Raw genomic sequence first — 23,858 nt, 5'->3', positions numbered from 1 at the left:
ATTTCCCAACAGCTCGATCAGATATATGCTGACGTTTATATCGATCCCGACCATGACGTATGTGATAGCTGTCCCATCGGCTCGATTTTACCGAGGCATTTAATATGTGTCAGACGGTGGTCGACCGCCGCTAATATTGAACCGGCATTGCTTCAATCTATAAATAGCATTTCCTTCCACCATTCATCACTTTTACGTTTTCAATCCTCCAAATTTTCTAAGTTCCTTTTCGTCTTTTCTGAGTTTTCTACCTGCAAATCTGTGAGTTTTACTGCAAATTCTTTCTTAAAACACCAAATACTCCCGTTCTTTGTTCACGAAATTTTAAATGGCAAAAACGTCTAAAACTGTTCCGTAAAAAGAGACCGCTTCTTCATCTCGACTTGCTGGTGGCGAGGATGTGGAAGATCCCCGCCCCTGAGGAATTCGTTCCGGTAGGGTGTTCGACTGTAGGTGATTTTAAAATTGAAAAGCCTTCTCCGATATCGGGTCAGTGTGAGCCGATGTCGAGGTACCAATGTTCAATTACCGAAAAATTTCTCGATAAAGTCATACAAGAATGCAATTGGGATAATAAACTCGTAGTAATCCCATCGCCTGATGAATCAATTACTACCCATGTCGAAGGGTTCTTAAGTGTTTGCATTTATCCTTTCACGTTGGGACCTCTAGACCCTGTCATCGTTGCTTTTTGTAAGAGGTACGATGTGACCCTCGGTCAAATCCACCCTTCCTTTTGGAGCATAGTGATTCTTCTTCGATATTTCTCGAGCAAGGTCGACGGGCGTATCTTCACCCTCGATCATCTTATGCGCCTTTACAGTCCCTGACTTTATCGAGGAGGGTTGATCAAGCTTGCTCGTCGAGCAACCAAAGCGCCATTCTCGAGCATAGACGAGACTCGGGATCGAGGTTGGATGGGCCGTTTTGTTCGAATCAAAACCTCGGACTTGATCCCTCCCGATGACTTGCCATTTCCCGAGAAATGAAATATGAGCCGTGAGTAAACGTTTCTCTTTGCCCATTTTGATCTTGTGATTGCCTTTTATTTTGTTAATCCATTTTTCTTTTCTTATCATAGACGTAGCTCGAATGCCGGAACCGATCCCGGATCTTAAACAATGGGTTGAAAGTCTGGTGTTGCAGAGACCATACGTCGAGCGTGCTTGGGTCGAATTATCAAAGGGTCGATGGGAGGCCCACAGTCATGGTAAATCTTATTGTCGATTTATCTCTTCATCGGTTTGTATGATAAATCTCCCTTTTCCTTTTTGTAAAACTCGGGAAAGATGTAGTCATGAGGCCCCTATCTGGTGGCGAAGAAGTTCATGTCCTGAAGCAGGTAAAAGAAAGGAAGAGAAAAGACGTATCGGGCTCCCCGAGCTCGGAAAAGAAGAAATCGGCTAAGAGATCTCGAAAGCCGAAAGGGGACTCTGGTGTTATGTCTTCAGAAGTGGCCCTCCATTTAAGGGACGAGCCCGAAGAAGGAGAGGAGAATTTAGCCTACGTACGGGCTAATGTTGTGATTCAACAATCTTCCAATTTGGTGGAAGCAAATGAGGGAACCTTGGCCATAATCTCAGAACAAGAAGAAGCTGAGATTATCCCTCCTCGAGCTAAGATGATTGAAAGGGATACTGAGGGTGGGTCTTCTCGGGCAGTAGAAGACATTTCAAGGGATGATTTCGGGATAGTTGACATTGGCGGATCCCCTCAGATTTCGGATGCCATGATTCGAGAGGCCGTCATGTTGGAGGATCGGTCCTATGAAGGTATTCAGGGGTCAGCTGATATCCACGGTTTTCTGGAGGGGCTCGAGTCGGGTGCCTCGGAGGAGGTTACCGGTTTTGGTGAAATGTCGGTACCCAAAAAAGCGTCATGGTCAGGTTCTACCGAGCCTTCATCGATTCATAAACTGGTGGACCGATTTTCAGCTCCGAGTATCGATCCCGATCGAAGGCGGAAGATAGTGCTCTTTGTACCTGCGGATACCCGAATATTTTCTTCCCCTGTGGGGATTGCCAGTTACCTTCGGTCTTTGGTGACCGAAGAAGATCAATCAGTGATGAATGCGGTGGAGCTCGCCTGTCTCTTCAACGAGGCCCAACATGCTTTGAATCGGGTAACTCTAATGGTGTTTTTGCCGCTTCTTTTACACGTAAAGTTGTAGGTAATTCTAATATTTCTACTTTTGTTTGTAAGCTTCAGTGTTGCATCACGACGCCTTTCTTCGAATCCGGGAAGAGCATGATGCCGAGGTTCGGAGTCTCACTAAGAAGAGCGACTCATACAAGCTCCTTAGTGAAAAACTTCGAGCAGATTTGACAGCGGCTCGGGAAGAGCTTGAGGAGATGACTAAGCAGGTATTCCGAATGTTCCATGATAGTGAAGATGAAAAAGAGATAACCACTAACGATCCGATTCTGCAGGTTCGGCAGAGGATCAAGCAGATTGGACGGCTTAACTCACAGGTAGATGCGTTAATGGCCGAGGCAGAAGAATTTAAAAAGTGTATAGATATCCTTGCCTCGAAAAAGGAAGTCGTTCAAGCTCAGTTGGAGCTGTTTGATGCCCAGCTTCGATCTGCGAAAGAAAATGCTTCGGGGCAGATCGAGAAGATGAAAGAGCTTCAGCATCGGTTGGATTTGGCCACTTCAAATAAAACAGATTTGGCAAAAGAACTTGAAGTGGACAGATCTGAGGTGATCGAAGCCAATAAAAGAGCTGATGCCAAAGTGGCTCAGTTCATGATCGATGTCGAGGTTAACCAAGCCAAAGTTGAGAGCATGGTTGAACATGCAAAATGGCAAGCTCAGAGAGAAGCTCTCGAGGAGGTCAGAGCTCAGGGCTTTGATATTGGGACTGAGATTGAAGTTGCCAGGGCGGAGGAGAACAAAGCTCGAAGGTTGGCTTTTCCTGAGAAGGACTCCGATGACTCGGAGGAGTCTGAAGATGAGAACGATGCTGAGAATACGGCCTCCGATGAAGATTGAGTCATTTAGGGCCTTAGGCTATTTGCTGCGTTCTTTGGATACCGCTTTCGGTTTTTGTATAAAGAACTTCCTTTTGGCAGAGTAGCCGCCTCTGTACAAAAAATTTGTAAATATAAATCTTTCTTCCTTTTGAAGCAAAATGGCCTTTCAAGCTAAATAGATAGTTTGAATTTTAATCTTTGTTGCCTTCGGGCCTTGTGGGTAGTCCTGATAGCATCAAGGACAAGGATAGAATTTTGGAAGCTCCAAGGCCATTTACAAGATCTCAAGCTAAAGAGTTGCACTCTAAGGTTGTTGGACTTCAATCGCAAATAAAGAAGCTTTTAATTGTAGAGGAAGAGCTCAAGCCCAAAGTAGATGAATTATCCAAGTTTTACAATTATTTGGTGATCCAAATTGAAGTCTAAGAGGAGGAAGATTGGGCCACCAAATCAGCCCTTGAAGTCCACCAAAGAGGCTCAAAATGAGCTTAAAAGAGGTCCAAAAGGGGGTGTTTCAAAGGGAGCCCAATTGGAGTCCAAATCAATGGCCCAAACTAGTAGTTTTAAGGTCCAAATCTACCCCAAAGGGATTTGGCCGCCCCCCACCTAATTGTAATGACTTTTCTTACTCCTTAGCAATCACCCTACCTAATTGTAATGAATTTTTATGCCTTAGCAACCACCCTACCTAATTTTAAGGACTTTTTGTGCCTTAGTACTCCTATAAATAAGGAGTTCTTCTCATTCGTTGAGACACTTCATTATTGATTAAGTATATCATACTTTGAGAGTTCTTTTGAACCTTTGTTACTTGTGCTTTGAGATTTATCTTTCAACCTTTACTAGTTCATAGTTCAAGGTAGTAAGATTACTTCTCTATTGTGATATCTTTGATTCCTTTGTGGTATTATTAGAAGGCGATTAATACTAGTTATTAATTGTTATCTCAAGTTACTCGTAAAGCGGTCAAGATCCGAATCTATTATTTTGATTTGCTTTTAAGTAAAGGCGTTTGATTTCTTCAATAAATTAAAACGTTGTTGTTTTGATCTTGTCAAGGCTATAGACCTTGCGTTCTTGGAAGTTCTTGGAATTCTTTCTTTGAATTTTCCCATATCCTTTATTTTCTGCCCTTTAGTTCTAGTTGCTCAATTCCTTATTGTTATTGCTTCCACATTTACTTTTCAAATTCTTACTCTAGTTTGGATTCCCGACCTTGTCGTTATCAAGTGGTATCAGAGCGGTTCTATCAAGGTTTCGTTCTTGATAATTCTGGGGATTTCTTGAATACTAAGAGCGGAAAAAAAAAACAGGTTAAAAACAAAAAAAAACGAAAATCAATTTTTTTATAAAAAATTGCTTGCTCTCTAGGAACTTTCTTTTGTATCTTATTTGTTTCCAAAAGCTATCAAAGGAAACAAGAAGAGGGGATCCCAGATTTCAAAGATAAGACAAAAATTCAATTTTTCTTACTCTTTCTAATCTAAATATATAATCATTTTCTTTTTGTTCGTGTCTTGTTTCAACCGAACCTAATAGTTCTAGAATTTAGTTCTTCTTTCATATGTTCTCCAAAAATCTATATTTTACTACTAAGAACTTTATACGAGTTGGGTTTAACTATAAATCTACAAAGTATTTCATTCAAAGGTTATTTTGAGAGAGAAAAAAGGCAAAGTGTGTGTGAGAACAATTGAGGAAAAATTCAATTTTTTGATACAGTTTAATTATTTAAGATGTCACATACAGGTAGTGATGATGAACGAAGGGTTCTTCAAGAAGCCGAAATCAAAGCAAGAGATGATTTTACCTTGCAAGTTATGCATCAACAATTCGAAAGGTGGAATTTGCAACTCCAAGAGATGAGGGACACCATTGGTGAGCAAAATGATACAATAGCTGAACTTAGAAGGGAAAATAATATTAGGCCCCAAGTTAGGAGAAATGTACCCCTTGCTCCCATTTTAAATCAAGAAAACCTAATAGATGATTTTAATGATATCGATTTTGATAAGGTGGGAAGAGATAGGAGAGGACAAAGAGGTATAGTAGAAGATGATAATATAAGCAGTATAAAGATGAAGATGTCATCTTTCAAGGGAACAAGGGATCCAAACTTGTACCTTGATTGGGAGAGAAAGTTTGAAGCCATATTTGACAGTCACAACTACTCTAAGGGTAAAAAGGTTAAACTTGCTATTGTTGAGTTTTCTGACTATGCTGCTATTTGGTGGAAAAAGCTTACTAGGGACAGATTGCAAGAAGGACAAGCACCAATTGCTACTTGGGCTGAGATGAAGAGGGTGATGAGAAAGAGATTCATACCATCACACTTTCAAAGAGAGCTACAACAACGCCTTCAAACATTGAAGCAAGGGTCCATGTATGTGGATGAGTACTTTAAGGCTAGGGATATGGCTATGATCCAAGCTAATTGTATGGAGGAAGAAGAGGCTACAATGGCTAGGTTTTTAAATGGTTTAAATAAGGAAATGGTTGATGTAGTAGAATTACAACAATATGTAACAATAGATGAGTTAGTTGATTTGTCTGTAAAGGTAGAAAATCAAAATAAAAGAAAGCAAGCTAGCTCATGGAAAGGTCGGTCAAACACCATCTCCAAGAAGCCATAGTCGAATCAAGAGATGAAGAGTTCTTCTAGACCTCAAGAAGATAAGGATAAAGGTAAATTTGAGAACAAAGAGGGAGGTAAAACCTTTAACCCTAAACCTTTTACACCTTCTAGTTCTATTCAGTGTCATAAATGTAAAGGAAGGGGACATATGATGCATGAATGTCCAAGTAGAAGAAACATCATTCTTAGAGAAGATGGAGGATATGAGAGTGAAAAAAGTGAGGGAGAAGAAGAGGGAGATGTGAGTAATGATGATGATATAGAACTACCTAATGATAGCATGATTGGGGTAGTTAGAAGGATTATGACTATCAATTTGGGAAGCAATAGTGAAGAACAAAGGGAGAAAATATTCCATACTAGGTGTGGGATAAAGGGGAAAAATTGTTCTATGATCATTGATAGTGGTAGTTGTGCTAATGTGGTGAGTTCATACTTTGTGGAAAAATTGGGACTTGCATGCATGAAACACCCTACTCCCTATAGACTCCAATGGTTAAATGATAGTGGTGAACTAAAGGTAAACAAACAATGCATGATTTCATTCAATGTTGGTAGATATGAGGATGATATTCTTTGTGACATAGTCCCTATGCAAGCTTGTCATATCTTACTGGATCGTCCTTGGCAGTATGATAGGAATGTTTTTCATGATGGAAGGAAGAATAGATATTCTCTTGAGCTAAATGGCAGGAAATTTACTCTTGCACATTTATCCCCTTCTCAAGTGTTTGAAGATCAAAAGATATTAAGGGAAACAATGGGAAAACCAAGGGGAGGAATAAAAAGTGAGCTTGAGGAAAAAGAAAAGAAAGGAGGCCAAGAGTTGGAAAAAAAGAGAGATGGCCGAGAGAAAGAGAGAGAGGGCAACAATTTGAGAGGAGATAAAAAGGGGCTTGAATGAAAAAATAGAAAGTCTTGGTGAGAGGAAAGAGGCTAAGGAAATTAAAAAAAGAGAGTTTTTATATAAAAGCCAAAGAGTGTTTAAATGCAAGAAAAGAGGGGTTGCCCATAATACTACTTACTTACAAAGAAGTTTTGATTAATTCTGAGTTACTAACTTCTTCTTTGCCAAGTAGTATTTCTTCTCTTTTGCAGGATTTTGAAGATGTCTTTCCTGAAGATATTCCTAATGGATTGCCACCTTTACGTGGCATTGAGCATCAAATTGATTTCGTGCCTGGATCACAAATCCCAAATAGGCCTGCTTATAGGAGTAATCCAGAAGAGACAAAAAAGCTTCAAAGGCAAGTTGAGGAGCTACTCGAGAAAGGCTTTGTGAGAGAGAGAGCATGAGCCCTTGCTCTGTTCCTGTCCTATTGGTACCCAAAAAGGATGGAACTTGGAGGATGTGCGTAGATTGTAGAGCAATCAACAAGATAACGGTAAAGTATCGCCATCCTATTCCTCGTCTTGATGACATGTTGGATCAATTACATGGATCTAAAATCTTTTCTAAAATTGATCTAAAAAGTGGTTACCATCAGATTCGAATGAATCCTGGAGATGAATGGAAAACTGCTTTTAAGACCAAATATGGGATTTATGAGTGGTTAGTTATGCCTTTTGGCTTGACTAATGCACCTAGCACTTTCATGAGATTAATGAATCATATCTTTAAGGATTTTCATGGAAAATTTGTTGTGGTGTACTTAGATGATATCTTGATCTTTTCTAACACTTTAGAAGAGAATGTAGAACACCTAAAATAAGTTTTTGAAGTTCTTAGAAAGCAACTCTTATTTGCTAATCTTAAAAAATGTACTTTTTGTGTGGATCGTGTGATTTTCTTGGATTTTGTGGTTAGTTCTAAAGGAGTTGAGGTTGATGAAGAGAAAATTAAAGCAATAAAAGAATGGCCAAAACCTAAGAGTGTAACTGAAGTTAGGAGTTTTCATGGACTTGCTAGTTTTTATAGGAGGTTTGTGAGAGACTTTAGCACCATTGCTTCTCCTTTAACTGAAGTTATTAAAAAGGATAAGATTTTTACATGGGGAAAAGAACAAGATGATGCTTTTAACTTGTTGAAAGAAAAGTTATGTTTTGCTTCATTGTTACAATCGCCTGATTTTTCTAAATCTTTTGAAATTGAATGTGATGCTTCTGGTAAAGGAATAGGTGCTGTTTTGATGCAAGATTCTAAACCTATTGCCTATTTTAGTGAGAAGTTGAGTGGAGCCACATTGAACTATTCTACTTATGACAAAGAGCTATATGCTTTGGTAAGGGCTTTAGCCACATGGCAACATTACGTGTGGCCAAGAGAGTTTGTCATTAAAACTGACCATGAATCCTTGAAATACTTGAAGAGTCAAGGTAAGCTTAGTAGAAGGCATGCTAAGTGGGTTGAATTCATTAAAACTTTTCCTTATGTAATTTCTTACAAACAAGGGAAAGAGAATGTTGTTGCGGATGCACTTTCAAGAAGGTATGTCTTAGTTTCTACCCTGACTTCTAAATTGATGGGTTTTGATCAAATCAAGGGACTTTATGCTAATGATGTTGATTTTGGCAAGATTTTTGCAGATTGTAAGTTGGGTTCTTTTGAGAGGTTTAACCTCCAAGATGGGTTTCTCTTTAAGTAAAATAAGTTGGGTATCCTTAATTTCTCTTTACGTGAAGTATTTGTAAGGGAAGCACATTGTGGAGGGCTTATGGGTCACTTTGGAGTCCCAAAGACGCTAGACATACTTGCTGAAAATTTCTTTTGGCCTGGAATGAGAAAATATGTTGAAAGAATGTGTGCACAGTGTTTGGAATGTAAACAAGCTAAATCTAAAGTGTTACCACATGGTCTTTACACGCCACTACCTGTTCCTACTTTACCTTGGATTGATATTTCTATGGATTTTGTGTTAGGTTTGCCTAGAACAAGGTATGGTAAGGATAGTATATATGTTGTGGTAGATAGGTTCTCCAAAATGGCTCGTTTTATTTCTTGTTTAAAGACTAATGATGCTTCACATGTTGCTGATCTTTTTGTAAAAGAAGTTGTCAAATTTCATGGTATACCTAGAACTATTGTTAGTGATAGGGATGCTAAGTTTTTGAGCCACTTTTGGCTTGTATTTTGGGGGAAGTTAAGCACTAAATTGTTGTTTTCTACTTCTTGTCACCCACAAACTGATGGACAAACTGAAGTAGTTAATAGAACCTTAGGAAACATGTTGAGGGCTATTTTGAAAGGTAAATTAACTTCTTGGGAGGCTCACTTACCTATGATTAAATTTGCTTACAATAGAACAATCCATTCTTCTACAGGTATGTCTCCTTTTGAGGTTGTTTATGGTTTTAATCCCTTCACTCCCCTTGATTTATTACCATTACCTACTAATGATATTGTTAATCTTGATGGTAGGACAAAGGCTGAGATGATGAAAAAAATTCATGAACAAACAAGGCTTGCAATTGAGAAGAAAGATGAGCAACTGCCTTGAGAAAGAATAAGGGTCGAAAATAAGTAATTTTTAAACCCGGAGATTTAGTTTGGGTTCACTTTAGAAAGGAGAGACTTCCCTCCAAAAGGAAGTCAAAGTTGCACCCTAGGGAGATGGCCCATTTCAAGTCCTAGAGGAAGTCAAAGTTGCACAAGGATAGTATTTTGGAAGTTCCAAGGCCATTTACAAGATCTCAAGCTAAAGAGTTGTACTCTGAGGTTGCTGGACTTCAATCGCAAATATAGAAGCTTTTAATTGTAGAGGAAGAGCTCAAGCCCAAAGTAGATGAATTATCCAAGTTTTACAATTATTTGGTGATCCAAATTGAAGTCCAAGAGGAGGAAGATTGGGCCACCAAATCAGCCCTTGAAGTCCACCAAAGAGGCTCAAAATGAGCTTAAAAGAGGTCCAAAAGGGGGTGTTTCAAAGGGAGCCCAATTGGAGTCCAAATCAATGGCCCAAACTAGTAGTTTTAAGGTCCAAATCTGCCCCAAAGGGATTTGGCCGCCCCCACCTAATTGTAATGACTTTTCTTACTCCTTAGCAATCACCCTACCTAATTGTAATGACTTTTTATGCCTTAGCAACCACCCTACCTAATTTTAAGGACTTTTTGTGCCTTAGTACTCCTATAAATAAGGAGTTCTTCTCATTCATTGAGACACTTCATTATTGATTAAGTATATCATACTTTGAGAGTTCTTTTGAACCTTTGTTACTTGTGCTTTGAGATTTATCTTTCAACCTTTACTAGTTCATAGTTCAAGGTAGTAAGATTACTTCTCTATTGTGATATCTTTGATTCCTTTGTGGTATTCTTAGAAGGCGATTAATACTAGTTATTAATTGTTATTTCAAGTTACTCGTAAAGCGGTCAAGATCCGAATCTATTGTTTTGATTTGCTTTTAAGTAAAGGCGTTTGATTTCTTCAATAAATCAAAACATTATTGCTTTGATCTTGTCAAGGCTATAGAACTTGTGTTCTTGGAAGTTCTTGGAATTCTTTCTTTGAATTTTCCCATATCCTTTATTTTCTGCCCTTTAGTTCTAGTTGCTCAATTCTTTATTGTTATTGCTTCCGCATTTACTTTTCAAATTCTTACTCTAGTTTGGATTTCCGACCTTGTCGTTATCAAATCCCTTTTGCTTTATCGGGCTCGAACATCCTTCAGCCTTTAATAGTCAAGTGTTCATTTTGAATTTGAAGAAATGAGTAATTTTACTCGAAGTAAAGTAGCCCGTAGGCGTAATGGTCGAGTGAGTGGTTGCTCAAACTCGAAATAAAAGTAGCCTGTAGGTTTAGTGAATAATTTGAACTCGAAGTAATGTAGCCTGCATGCGTAATGGTCAAGTGAGTGTTTGCTCGAACTCAAAATAAAAGTAGCCAGTGGGCTTAGCAGTCGAGTGAATAATTCGAACTCGATGCAATGTCGCCCGTAGGCGTAATGGTCGAGTGAGTGCTTACTCGAACTCGAAATAAAAGTATCCCGTGGGCTTAGTAGTTGAGTGAATGATTTGAACTCGATATAAAATTAGCCCATAGGCTTAGCAGTCGAGTGAATGATTTGAACTCGATGCAATGTAGCCCATAGGCGTAATAGTCAAAGTAGCCCGTAGGCTTAATGGTCGAGTGAATGCTTGCTCGAACTCGAAATAAAAGTAGCCTGTAGGCTTAGCAGTCGAGTGAATGATTCGAACTCGATGCAATGTAGCCCGTAGGCATAATAGTCAAAGTAGCCCGTATGCTTAATGGTCGAGTGAGTGCTTGCTCGAACTCGAAATAAAAGTAGCCCGTAGGCTTAGCAGTCGAGAGAATGATTCGAACTCGATGCAATGTCGCCCGTAGGCGTAATGATCGAGTGAGTGCTTGCTAGAACTCGAAATAAAGGTAGCCCGTGGGCTTAATAGTCGAGTGAATGATTCAAACTCGATGTAAAAGTAGCCCGTAGGCTTAACAGTCGAGTGAATGATTCGAATTCGATGCAGTGTAGCCCGTAGGCATAAAAGTCAAAGTAGCCCGTAGGCTTAATGGTCGAGTGAGTGCTTGCTCGAACTCGAAATAAAAGTAGCCCGTAGGCTTAGCAATCGAGTGAATGATTCGAACTCAATGCAATGTAGCCCGTAGGCGTAATGGTCAAAGTAGCCCGTAGGCTTAATAGTCGAGTGAGTCCTTGCTCGAACTCGAAATAAAAGTAGCCCGTAGGCTTAGCAGTCGAGTGAATGATTCGAACTCGATGCAATGTCACCCGTAGGCATAATGGTCGAGTGAGTGCTTGCTCGAACTCGAAATAAAAGTAGCTCGTGGGCTTAGTAGTCGAGTGAATGATTCGAACTCGATGTAAAAATAGCCCGTAGGCTTAGCAGTCGAGTGAGTGCTTGCTCGAACTCGATCATGTTTGCATAATAAATCTTGAACATAGAATATCGGTAAAGAAGATTGTCTTTACAAGTCATTATACATGTGTTCCTGTTTTGCGTCAGGGCTCGGGCCAACTATATAAGCATGGTTCATTTTGATTATTTGGTTCTTACAACGTTTCATGTTGAGACATTGTTTGTCATGAAATAACGAAGTAACTTTCTTTACACCGAACTTGATAATCATCACAGATGCGTTCAATGATAAAGCCCCCCAGTATACGAGGTTGATTTTAGAGAGGCCTTGGATACTCATCAGTGGTATCGTTTCTGCTATATGGCTGGTATTGATCTCTGGTCGATTTTTGCTTGGTAGTTCTTTTCGTAACGGACCTAGAAATCAACTGGTCATCTTCGACTCTTATTTTGGATTGATATCGATTGTGCACATCGGTCCAAGTAATAGCTGGGTATTCGGTCAGATTTTGCTTCAGCCGCCGTGAAGCCATCGAGCTCCGCTTGTTTAGACCTTGAGTGAAAGCTTGAACAATCCAATCGTCTGTGACCGGTGGCAGATCCATTCGTTCCATTTGAAAATGAGATACGAACTCCCTCAGCATCTCCTTATCTTTTTGTATTACCTTGAACAGGTCCGACTTTCTAGTTTCGACCTTAATGGCTCTGGCATGTGCTTTTACAAAGCAATCTGCAAGCATAGCAAAGGAATCAATAGAGTTAGATGGTAAATTATGATACCATACCATTGCCCCATTTGACAGGGTTTCACCGAATTTTTTTCAGTAATACAGATTCGATCTCATCATCTTCCAAATCATTGCCCTTGATGGCACACGTGTAAGAAGTGACATGCTCGTTGGGGTCGGTCGTTCCGTTATATTTGGGTATTTCGGGCATACGGAATTTTTTGCGGATTGATTTTGGGGCTGCACTAGAGGGAAACGGCTTTTGAATGAATTTTTTTGAATCTAGCCCTTTTATCATTGGTGGAGTTCCCGGGATATGATCGACCCTGGAATTATATGTTTCTACTTTTTTTTTCGTTGGCTTTGACTCGTTTTGTGAGTTCCTCGAGCATTTTAGTGATTTCAGGAGTAGTCCCCAATTCTTGCTCATTTAACTTCACTATGGCTGGTTCCGTTCTGTGGGTGATTTCTTGATGCGGATTGGGCTCCGGTTTGCTTTGTGCCTGAGTTTGGCTCTGCAACTGAGCTATCGCTACTTGTTGGACTTGTAACATCTCGAAGATCATCCGTAAGCTGACTCCGATCTCCTCCATGTTATGGATGTCTCGAGCTACGGATCGAGTACCGCCCTGAATGCCTTTTTCCGATTCGGAACGTTGGTTCGCCTCAAGAGCCACTTGTGAATTGATATCTAGCGGTACTTCGACTCGAGCTTCGGTGATATCGTTAATCCGCCTTCCGGCCCCGGGTGTCAAGTTGTTGGTTTCATCTTGAAGGCCGGCTTCGTGGTCGATAGGTAAAGCCATTGCTGATTTGACGTTGTAAACTGGTGTGTACTGCAGATTTATATCAAACAATCACTGTTATCCTTAGCCCCACGGTGTGCGCCAAACTGTTTATCCGAAAATCGGATAGAGTTGAATTTATGTATGGTTCTAAGGACACGTGATATAACTTGATACAAATTATAGAGTGAAATGTAAAAATCTCTCTTCTTGGCAAAATGGAATGAAATATGAAACAGAGAAAAGGAAATGTTCATCAACCAGGCAACCGCCCCCGTAAATATGTTAACATCCCCCTTTTATATTAGAGGGATCCTACTTTTTCTATAATAATAAAAATATGTAGTGGAGGTCCCAAGATGAATTATCTTTTCCTTGATTTCTGCCAAGATTCTCTCCCATAGTGTTGTTGCAACGGCTCTTGTCTGGGAGCTCGATACTGGCTCGAGCTCGGTATTGGATCGAGCCCCCGGTCTTGGTTCGAGCTCGATTCTGACTTGGGGTCTCGATATTCAGAATGAGTGTTGGTCGGTCTAGGCATCTTCGATAATCTCCGCCTTGCCTCGTAGTTCGATTTGGATATGAGCTCGATAATGATACCGAGCTTGTCATTGATCGGTCTTATAGCTTGAAGCTCGATGCCCTTACTTCGGACCTCGACCAAGTTTGACATGCAGATACCCTTTGATCGAAACATCATCGTCTCGACTAGTCCGTACGACTGAGTCAATCGGTTTTGACCGTCCACAAGTAGATTACTTTACTATGGCAAGTTCAAGTTATCATCTGACAACAAAATGTATACACTACTTTACTATGGTAAGTTCAAGTTATTATCTGACAACAAAATAATCTTCCTGGAAAAGTATTACTACTATATTTCATACATCTGACAAATAGTAGAGACAATTCAAATTAGTCCTTTTTCCATCTTTTGACTATGCAGGCCAACTTTATATTCTAATTGAAAGTTAGACGGAAAGTGACTAACAAAAATATAATAGGTTAAAATTTGTTGCAAGAGGTCTAAGAACTTTGAATTATAAGTTACTAATTAATTTGACCCATTATCTTTTGTTACTTGATTTGCTTTTTCTTTCTCGTGCTCTTCCTCTCATCATTCATTTTTATACTTTATTTTGTTGAAAGGAGCAATATTTTTTGGAATTGAACTAAAACAATGAGCTTCCATTATCATTTCATTACTTTTAGGTGTTATTTGGCAATTCAAAATGTGGGAATTGTAATTATACTATCTATATATCAAATGCAATTTCCTAATTCAGTAATGCTAGTAAATTGGTGTATAATTTCTTGAAAAAATAGTAATCATCGTATATGTACGTTTTATCAAGTTAAATAACTTTTCTGTTACAGAGTGATATAAAGTTTCTTTTACTCCATATTTGATTTAGAAGATAATTAACAAATAAATTTATAATTAATTATCCTTCCGTAAGCCGACCTTAGCTCAGTTGGTAGAGCGGAGGACTGTAGTGTGTCTGCTGAAATCCTTAGGTCGCTGGTTCGAATCCGGCAGGTCGGAATATTTTTGTTAGTTTTTCTCTCTTTTTATTTCCTTTAGTTTTGTTTTGCGTTTATTTCTCCTCTTAAGACGACGCCGTTTCTTAATAAAAGCCAATATGGTAAACAGTTCGTATTCCTTATTTTCCTTAATTGACGTTACTTGGCTTTCACGTCATTATGGCTTTGTGCAACCCAAAACCCTAATATCTACCTCCCTATAAAACCCTACTATCACCCAATGAAATTAAAATCCGCCTCCCAACTTCTTTACAATCTCCACCCTTAACACAGAAGACAAACTTTTTTTTTTCTCTTAACAATGAGAGCTCCAATGGGTATGTACTTGTCAATATTGTGTATTAAATCAATACGTAGTTTTCACTATATCTATGATTCGTGCCATAAATATTGAGTTCAATTGAATCCCTAAATAGGCTGTGTTCGCATATGTTACATATGCCCATCATTGTATATATGCATTAGTATGGTGTATAGTAGAAGCTTTTATATTTTTAAGATTATCTGTTCAGTTTTTCGAATATTTGTATCTTTAATTTGTGTGTCTCTACCTTCGTAAGGTCTACTTACACTCCATCCTTCCAAATCACTACTTTGTGGGATTACACCGGATCTGTTGTTGTTATTTTTTAATTTTATTTATTGCTTGACCTCAGGTCGTGGACGTGGCGGTAGAGGAGGCTTCAATGGCCATAACCACTCCAATGCTACAAGAGGCAGAGGTGGTGGTGGACGTGGTGGTGGTCATGGTATTGCACGTGGGGGCGGTCGTGGTGGTGGTCGAGGTGGCGTTGCCGGAAGGGGTAGAGGAAGAGGTGGTGGTCGTGGCGGAGGAGGAATGAGGGGTGGTGGGAATGTGTTGATCATTCCTCACAGGCATGAAGGTATATTTTTAGCCAAATCAAAGGAGGATGCTCTTGTCACTAAAAACTTGGTACCTGGTGTTGCTGTTTACAACGAGAAACGCATATCTGTTCAGGTTCCTCCTTCAATATTTCATCTTAATTACCTCTAATTCAATTCATGGAATTAATGAAGTTGATGAAAATTCTCAATGTTTGATTAATTTACTTTTGCATTCACCAGAGTGAAGATGGAACAAAGGTTGAGTATAGAGTTTGGAATCCATACCGTTCGAAATTGTGCGCTGCAGTCTTGTGTGGCATAGATGATACTTGGATTGTGAGTATATATTTGTTTCATGGAATTACATTCTTACATATATATGCTCTACTTTATATTTTCCCCAAGCTGTTTAGTCAGTTAATATTGTGTTCTTTTCGTTCTTCTAATGTTACAATAGAAACCTGGAAACCGTGTTCTATACTTGGGAGCTGCTTCTGGAACTTCTGTTTCTCATGTCTCTGACATAGTTGGACCAGTAAGCTATCCGTTTAATTACTTCTTATAATATTATTATTATTACTGAAGGAGAGCCCTTGGACCAACGGCAAAATTGCCTTAGTTTGACCTACATGCTATAGGTCACGGGTTCGAGCTGTCAGCCATTAATGTTTGCATTCCTAGGGTTGTGGCCCTTCCCCGAACCCTGCATCTTCGTGCACCCTTTCCCGGAACGCGGGAGGCTTTGTGCACCGGGCTGTCCTTTTTTTTTTTTTTTAATATTACTAATACTAGTATTATAACTGAGTTGTGAATTGTTTATCAAATTAGAGTGGAGTGGTGTATGCTGTCGAATTCTCAAACAGGAGTGGGAGGGACTTGTTGAACATGGCCAAGAACAGAACAAATGTTATTCCCATAATTGAAGATGCTAGGCATCCGGCAAGATATAGAATGTTGGTTGGTATGGTGGATGTCATCTTCTCTGATGTTGCTCAGCCTGATCAGGTCATATTCTTAATTTTCTTTATATTACATATATACTTTTCGTGATGTCAATTAGTTGAAAATATATTTTAGTACGTTGTTTTATCATTCGTTTAGTCATCATGGAAATTTATATTTCAGAGAACTTCTAATATTTTTTATATATAATATTATTGGTTTGAGATGAAAGGTGAAGATTAGTATAGTCAATCCCAACTTTCTAAGTATTGTGGCTAGTCGCTAATCTTTTACTAATTCAAGTAGTGATGCAAAATCTAAGAAATCATCTTATTTGTTCATTATCTTCAATTCCTGTTCCTTTTTTTAATAGCTAATGGACTTGGAAAGCTGCATGTGGTCAGGTTTTTTATACATGTAGCCAAACCAAGCCGTTTTTGATCATGTTTTCTCATTTTGTTTCCTGTCTAGGTTTCTTTCATTTTTCTCTTCCTTTTTTTTTTTGTTATTTTCCAGTTTATATCTCCATATATTTGGGGGATAAAGTGAAGGAAACTCGTTTCGCATATATCAAGCATGTGATGAATTAACTGGTGTCTCTCCATATACTTTGGTGATTCCCAGGCTTCTGATGCTATTATTATTATTATTATTATTTTCATTTTGTTAATACTTTTATTGCTGCTCTTATTTCCACTTTCTTTGTCTTTTGAGTGATAAAGTGGATAATAACTATTTTCACATTTTATAGCAAGTGATGAATTATTTAAAGTCTCTACAGACACGGATGGTTTTCAATTGTCTAATTTTGTTTTTCAAAATTTCGAAATCTCGAAGTATGTAAATGCACAATGCCTTTCATTTTGCCTGCACTTGAAACGGCTGATTACGTTATAGTATATACACTTACATGTTTCAGTCAACTTCAGTAGTATTGCAAGTCTTTGATTTTCCTTCTTTTAATTATAAAGTAAGAAGCAGCAGTGCAGTTATTACAAAGATTGAGAGATAGGCTGAAGCCCCAATACTATACTACAAGTTTTTAGTCAGAGTTTGTTACCTAAACAACAAAATTAAATTAGTTTTGTTTCTTCAACAACATTTTTAATTTCTTGATGTGGTCGCGCTTCATGCTTTCTTTCTAAATGATAATTCAATACAATAGGTATAGTAAAATCACAAAAGTAAGCTGTGTAAATTATGGGATCTGCTACATACTCGTATAGTAGGTCCACAACAACAATTTTTATATATTGTGTTCTAGTGTAGTATTTACTCTGTACTTGCATTTGTTATGTTCTTTATATGTTATAAGAAGGTAAAGTGCAACAGGAATGACTTGAAGCCTCATTCCATTTTGTTCAGAAAAAAATGTCATCCCATTTTCTCCCTTAAAATGCCTTTAATAATGAGGGTATTTTGAGATCATTATGCTAATTTGGGTAAAATTTGCTTCTTCCCTTCAGTGGAAGATTATAGTGGGAAGTCTTTAGAGAAAAGCACTATTGTTTGTTATCTTATGTAACAATGTTACTAACAGGTTATGTTTTCCAATTGTTTATAAGAGCTGGTATGACTTGCATATGTTTGACCTCAGATGTGTTAACATCTCCCCCCATCCCTGATCCAGAATCTATTGAGTGCTATGTTTTACTTTTTACCCATTTCAGATAAGGATCTTAGCTTTGAATGCATCATATTTTCTCAAAGTTGGAGGTCATTTTGTGCTGTCAATCAAGGTGAGTCCATTTTGGTACATTAAAGCATCAGTTTTGGAAGTATTTTTTTATATGCGTTGACGGTATAAAAAGATGCTTACACAATCAGATTATCAATATATGTAAATCTCTATAATAAGCAATGCTTAGTAATCACCTTACTATTTTTTTGTTTTTATTCTGCTTTTATATGGCTTTTTGGTACTGTCCGTCTTGTCTACATTTTCATTAATGTGGTGCTTATATTTGCGTGAGCCGAGGGTGTATTGGAAACATGCTCTCTATCCTCACAAGGTAGGGGTAAGGTCTGCGTACTACCCTCCCCAAAACTCACGGTGTGGGATAATATTGGGTATGTTGTTGTTGTTGTTGTTGTAGTAACAAGTATGATAACTAACTTGCTATAATATATTAAAATGCACTTATAGTATAAGAAGCGGAGCTTTGGAGCAACGGTAAAGTTATCTTCGTATGACCTGTAGGTCACGGGTTCGAGTCATAGAAACGGCCACTAATGCTTGCATTAGCCGTGAATGCGAGATGCTTTGTGCACTGAGCAACCCTATTTTTGCACTTATAGTATAAAAGTTCTTTATACAGTCCTTAGTATATACTAAAATACTGTCATCATACTGATGCTACTGAGATGTCAAAATTATCTTTTGGTTTTGCAGGCCAACTGCATAGATTCTACCCTTCCAGATGACAAAGTATATGAACAAGAAGTGCAGAAACTGAAGGCCAACCAATTCAAGCCTATTGAGCAAGTTACTATGGATGAGTACCAAAGACACCATGCTTGTGTTATTGGAGGATACCGAATTCCAAGAAAGAAGAACCCTGTTGCTTAGCTGATATAAGTTTCTACTTTTATCTAGCTCTGGATCCCTTATATATGCTTCTAATTAGGCATCTTTTATATTAAAATTGCACTAGTAAACTTCAGTGAGATTTATATTTCTTTTGCAAAGATTGGTTCAGAACATATTGCTACTTATATAGTATGAGATTATTTATAAAGGTTGACATCCCCCTTCCATATTATAAATTGTGTTTGATATAATCCTTTTGGAACATGGCTTGCAAGTGGTTTTCACTTTGCATCCACAACTGAATAAAATTTCGACTGCATTGCTTCATAGGGATAACAAAATTTGGGGTAAAATAGTACCCTCAGATCAGCTGAAATATTTATAAACTTGTGATATCTTGATATGTTTGTTGGCCCAGAAAGGCTCCAGCTCTGTTTTAAACACACAGAAGATAGAGTTCCAAAATGTAAATAAATGGACTATTCAAAGGCTTCGAAAGTGCACAGAAGCAAAAGTTAAGGGAGAGAAGGAAAATATTATCTCATTATGAGCATATCAGAAAAAAGATTTGCCGTTAAGAGACTGAATTCCTAGCAATCTTGTTCCTTTGTAAAAAAAACTCAAGAGCTTGGAAGTGTAAAGGGGAGTTTTCATACACTTGTTTTGTAGTCAAAAGTCAAAACAGAGGGAGGAAGCTGCTGTGTGGGCAAAGAATTCACTGACCCAAAAAATATACAATTCTACGATGGAATCTTGTATCTGCAGTTGTAAAAGACATACTTTCCAATATAACTTGCTTCACGAATAAAAGCACAAGAAACTCCAGCAATTTACGGTTCTGGAAAATGCCATGACCACAATCAAGATTCATGTACTACCTCTGATCCAGATGTGCTTTTCCTTGGGGAACAAAAGATGGAGAACTTAGCATCCCGCCCAAAACATTTAAATCTAGGTCCATATTCTGATTCATCATCATCACTGTCAAAATTACTGGCATTAGTTCTATTCTGGTCGCCTCTGCGCCGGAGAAGGAAGACATTGAAGTAGTAGCTTACTAAAGACTCCCTGCTATTGTTTGGAAAGAACTTGAAAATCTCATTCCAGAAACTCTTGTCCTCAGTCAAACGGTTCAACTTCACTATATCCTGAAATTTCCCTTCTTCTTCTCTTGACCAAGAAAGTGCAACTTCTTCACCCATAGAGTCAAATTTCCATTGATAATAGGCTGATCCCAACTCAATCTCAATCTTCTTCCTTTTCTCGAGAAGATGAAACTTGACACAGTCATAAGAACCTGGAGATTGGCAGCTACAGATATCTTGCCTTCCTTTCCCAATAGGATCTCTTTTTTTATCTCTTTCACTTAAAATTGTTGTTTTTCCTCGTTTGCCTAGCGGCCAGATTCGGGTGCCTAGCCATTTAGAGTCGCTTTCATAAATTGTCTCAATCCATTCGGGAATATCTGCTTGAAACTGTGGCCCAACTGGTATTCTCTTTTTCCGCTGCTTCCACCAAAAATCAACTACTGACTCTGCAGAAGAGGCAGTTGGTCCATCGATCTGATCCTCATCACTATGAAAACTTGGTGATGATGACACTGAAAACAGCGGTGCACGCCTCTTTTTCAAAGAATCTTTTGCAGATAGGACTCGCTGGCTGCATCTTACTCTTCCAGAACCAGAACCATCATCATACAAAGATGGATGCATCTTCTGTTTTATCTATGCAAAGAATTTTCTAAATTAACCCAAGCCCGGAAAAAAATTGTGATCTTCCATAACTTTTGGATGTTCACGTAAACATCACTTGCTAGATAAGTGTAAATGCTAGGATAAAACGAGAAGCTGAAGGGAAAATGATACGACACTCTGTGCAATTAGTGAAGTTTCACTTTCAGAGTCACAAAAATGCACATAAAGCCAAGGGATGCTGTATTGGTTGCTAAACAGCAACTTATCTAGTGAAAATGGCATGCTGTGCATAAAATGATCGCAACAGGAAGCAGGAAGTTCTCCCCAGTTACAAACATGCCATTAAAAGATGGACATGATCGAAGTGCATTGGTTTATCAATCTGGAAGATGCTACATAGACTGGCAAGTGGACAAACACAATCAGCACTGGACAGCAAGCTGAGTTTTTCCGAAAAATTAGAGCACAGTATATTTTAGATTATACTACAAAAATAACCAAAGGCATTCAAAGAGTAGATGGAACTTTCATTTCATACCGTATTTCTTTATCAAGAAGACCCACCCTCTCGGGGCTACAGCATTTACAAATAATGATACACTAAACTATTTGGAAAGTTAGCGTAAATCATCCATTTCTCTCCCCCTCCGTCCAAAAATTTATGGTCCATCTCACCCTGAGGAGCTTTCTCTAGTCTAGATTAATAGTTAAAGCTAATAATAACTCAGATTAAGTAGGCCATATGCATTTTTATCACTTCCTATGAATCTATGATTCATCAAACTCCCATTGCATTTTCCTGCTGGGACAATGAATACTCTTTTGACATTTTTCTACAAAGTTCTAACAACCAGAGGTTGGTAGCCTCTTTAATTTTCACAATTTCACATTTCCACTATTTATGTCTAGACCATCTTTACCAAGTTGAAGCACATATGTCCTGTGTTCTCTTCTATTTAGCATGTCCATTCAACAACCTACCACAATTAGGAAGGGTGACACATCGCTATGCCAAACTGTTTCTTTATTTGACAGAATACATGGCTCCTATCCTTATGAAATATATTTTGTTATACCTTCGTTTAGAGGATCTCATGGCCCCTATTGACTTACATATAAGAACCCACACATTGCATTGATGATGCCTCCTAATGCAACTCTAACTGTGACTTTCTTGGTCAACGCCATGCTTGACTATCAAGAAATAATTAGCAAAGTTGTTTGACATATCGAAAGTTAAACCTGAATGCAGCCTTTGTTCTTCCAAAACAAATGCTAAGCAAATGTACTCAACTGAAAGATATGTCACAGTCACACAAAATGCATCACATGACAAACAGTACCACCCCCACCCCCCTCACACACGCACATCAAGATGCCCATAAAGCAACAAATAATAACAATGAGGTGAGCTATTGAACTGAAGAAATAAGACATTTTATCTAGGAGAATGAATAAGGTATACACATCGTCTAAACTATCAACAATATTTAGTAATTCATAATGATATGAAGTATCAATCTCCAGGTGAAAACTGAAGTACCTGCCATGCCGAGTACTGAGCACATGTATCCACATTCTTTTCTAAAAGCATTTCAGCTCGCACCAACAAAACCTGCTTCCAAACCACTTCATCGCCATAATCCTCCCACTTAGACCTTTCCGGCAAAGAACCAATAGCAGGATCACAAGGATCCTTCGCGACTTCACTAACCCACCTCACCGTATCCAAGTACGATTCTCGCTTCCTCTTCCTACTAATGCAATCTTCCTTGACACTTTCCCTTCCGCTGACACACATCAAATGCTCTTCATCATAATTAACACTCATATTTTCATTAATATCATTTACAGTAAATGCATTGGGGTCCAAATTTCTTTTACCATCAAATGTCTCAGTACATTCATTCAAGCCATCAAAATCCCGAGCCTCAACACCATCACGCAGCTGTTCACCAGTAACACTTCTATTTTCGTCAATATCCTTTACAGTGACCACACTGTGATCCAAATTTCTTTTACCATCAAATGTCTCAGTACATTCATTCAAGCCATCAAAATCCCGAGCCTCAACACCATCACGCAGCTGTTCACCATTAACACTTCTATTTTCGTCAATATCCTTTACAGTGACCACACTGTGATCCAAATTTCTTTTACTATCAAATTTCTCAGTACATTCATACAAGCCATCAAAACCCCGAGCTTCAACACCATTAACACTTCTATTTTCACTGCCGTTGGCCTTTTCATCCGCAATTTTCATTAAAATCTCCTTCAGATCCAACTCAACATCCACCGGAACTCCAGCTTGGCCCGAACCCAAACCCGAACCCAAATCACATTTTCTCACCTCACTATTTATTACACCATTAGTACTCCTTTTTTTCTTAAGTCTCAACATCCATCTCTCTAATGCATCCAAATATTTAACATAAACCAACTTCAAACCCAACCCATAACTCAAATCAAACCCACAATCCTTAGCCACTAAACCCCATGAACCATTCACACAAACTCTCTCATACCCACCTTTTTCCCTAACAACCAAATAAAGCTTGAACAAATCAACTGATTTTCCATTACCCAACATTGGTGGCAATGGCCTGTAACACAAAAGCCCAGTAACTTCTTTGAAGAATTGAGCTAAAATTTCTATAAACAACAGCTTAGCATTACCGTAATCTACTACTTCGGGCTTTACAACTTGTTTCGGGTCCGGGCCGGTTTCGGGTTTTCTGAAGCTCTCTATACCTGATTCATCAACTCTCTTCGACCACCCTGTCATTGCTTTCCAATTTCAAAATCTACGAACAATTCATCAGTCGTACACATACCAGAAATGCACAATCAAACACAAAGAAATAAGAAACAAATCAAACCGAATTTTTTTAGACGCAATAAATGTTTTTTTATTTTTATTTTGTACAAGTGAAACTAGTATAACGACTTAGAAAAAAAAGAGGGAAGATTTTAGGCACTGAATTTTGGGCGGGAAGATATGGATCTAGCCAGGGACCTAACTGTAAAATTTGGGAAATTATAGTACCCGCCCTTCTTCCCTCTACAGTCTACACAGAGAAATGAGAAGGGAGAGGGGACGGTCTCTCTCTTTTTTCTCTTTGGGATTTCACATTTGATTATCTATAATCGCTTTGGTGTCCCATTAATTTATGTCTCATTATGGGTTAAATCACTCATTAACAAAAATAATTCTATTTTCAAAGGTCAAATCCAAAACTTGGGATAAAAAATTAAAAATATATTTATCATCCTCGTAATGCTATTGGAAACAATATTTCTATCCTTACAATGTAGAGTTATACACACTATGCTCGTCAGATTACACGGTGTGAGATAATAATGAGTATGTTATTGTTGCTTGTTTTTGTAATTTGCTTGAGGGA

General features: G+C 38.4%; 2 protein-coding genes and 1 non-coding gene across 3 annotated transcripts; 2 read left to right on the top strand and 1 right to left on the bottom strand.

The window, feature by feature from the left end:
* Positions 1–14,354: 14,354 nt before the first annotated feature.
* Positions 14,355–14,440, top strand: TRNAY-GUA (transfer RNA tyrosine (anticodon GUA)). Its single transcript is given in 2 exon segments — positions 14,355–14,391; positions 14,405–14,440. It is a non-coding gene; the product is annotated as a tRNA-Tyr (tRNA).
* Positions 14,441–14,602: 162 nt separating this feature from the next.
* LOC107777811 (rRNA 2'-O-methyltransferase fibrillarin 1-like) lies at positions 14,603–18,993 on the top strand. Its single transcript, XM_016597963.2, has 7 exons — positions 14,603–14,756; positions 15,096–15,418; positions 15,526–15,621; positions 15,743–15,820; positions 16,114–16,290; positions 17,898–17,966; positions 18,620–18,993. Exons 1-7 carry the CDS (start codon positions 14,741–14,743, stop codon positions 18,794–18,796), a joined length of 936 nt encoding a protein of 311 aa, XP_016453449.1. The 5' UTR covers positions 14,603–14,740; the 3' UTR covers positions 18,797–18,993.
* Positions 18,994–19,277: 284 nt separating this feature from the next.
* On the bottom strand, positions 19,278–23,597 carry LOC107777804 (AT-rich interactive domain-containing protein 1-like). Its single transcript, XM_016597955.2, has 2 exons — positions 21,995–23,597; positions 19,278–20,481 (listed from the first exon to the last, which is right to left on the bottom strand). The coding sequence occupies exons 1-2, from the start codon at positions 23,237–23,239 to the stop codon at positions 19,618–19,620; spliced, it is 2,109 nt and encodes a 702-aa protein (XP_016453441.1). The 5' UTR covers positions 23,240–23,597; the 3' UTR covers positions 19,278–19,617.
* Between the last annotated feature and the right edge of the window lie 261 nt (positions 23,598–23,858).

Source organism: Nicotiana tabacum, chromosome 13, assembly GCF_000715075.1.
Source record: "Nicotiana tabacum cultivar K326 chromosome 13, ASM71507v2, whole genome shotgun sequence".
NCBI lineage: Eukaryota > Viridiplantae > Streptophyta > Magnoliopsida > Solanales > Solanaceae > Nicotiana > Nicotiana tabacum.
The sequence above is the reverse complement of the archived record's forward strand: the minus strand, read 5'-3'. Positions and strand labels throughout refer to the sequence as shown.

Excerpts from the sequence above, each read along its gene's own strand:
- LOC107777811 (XM_016597963.2), top strand. Across the intron at positions 15,419-15,525 it reads AGAAACGCATATCTGTTCAG|AGTGAAGATGGAACAAAGGT; the intron begins GTTCCTCCTTCA and ends TGCATTCACCAG. Across the intron at positions 17,967-18,619 it reads ATTTTGTGCTGTCAATCAAG|GCCAACTGCATAGATTCTAC; the intron begins GTGAGTCCATTT and ends TTGGTTTTGCAG.
- LOC107777804 (XM_016597955.2), bottom strand. The coding sequence starts at position 23,239 with ATGACAGGGTGGTCGAAGAGAGTTGATGAATCAGGTATAGAGAGCTTC. Across the intron at positions 20,482-21,994 it reads CTCAGTACTCGGCATGGCAG|ATAAAACAGAAGATGCATCC; the intron begins GTACTTCAGTTT and ends TTCTTTGCATAG.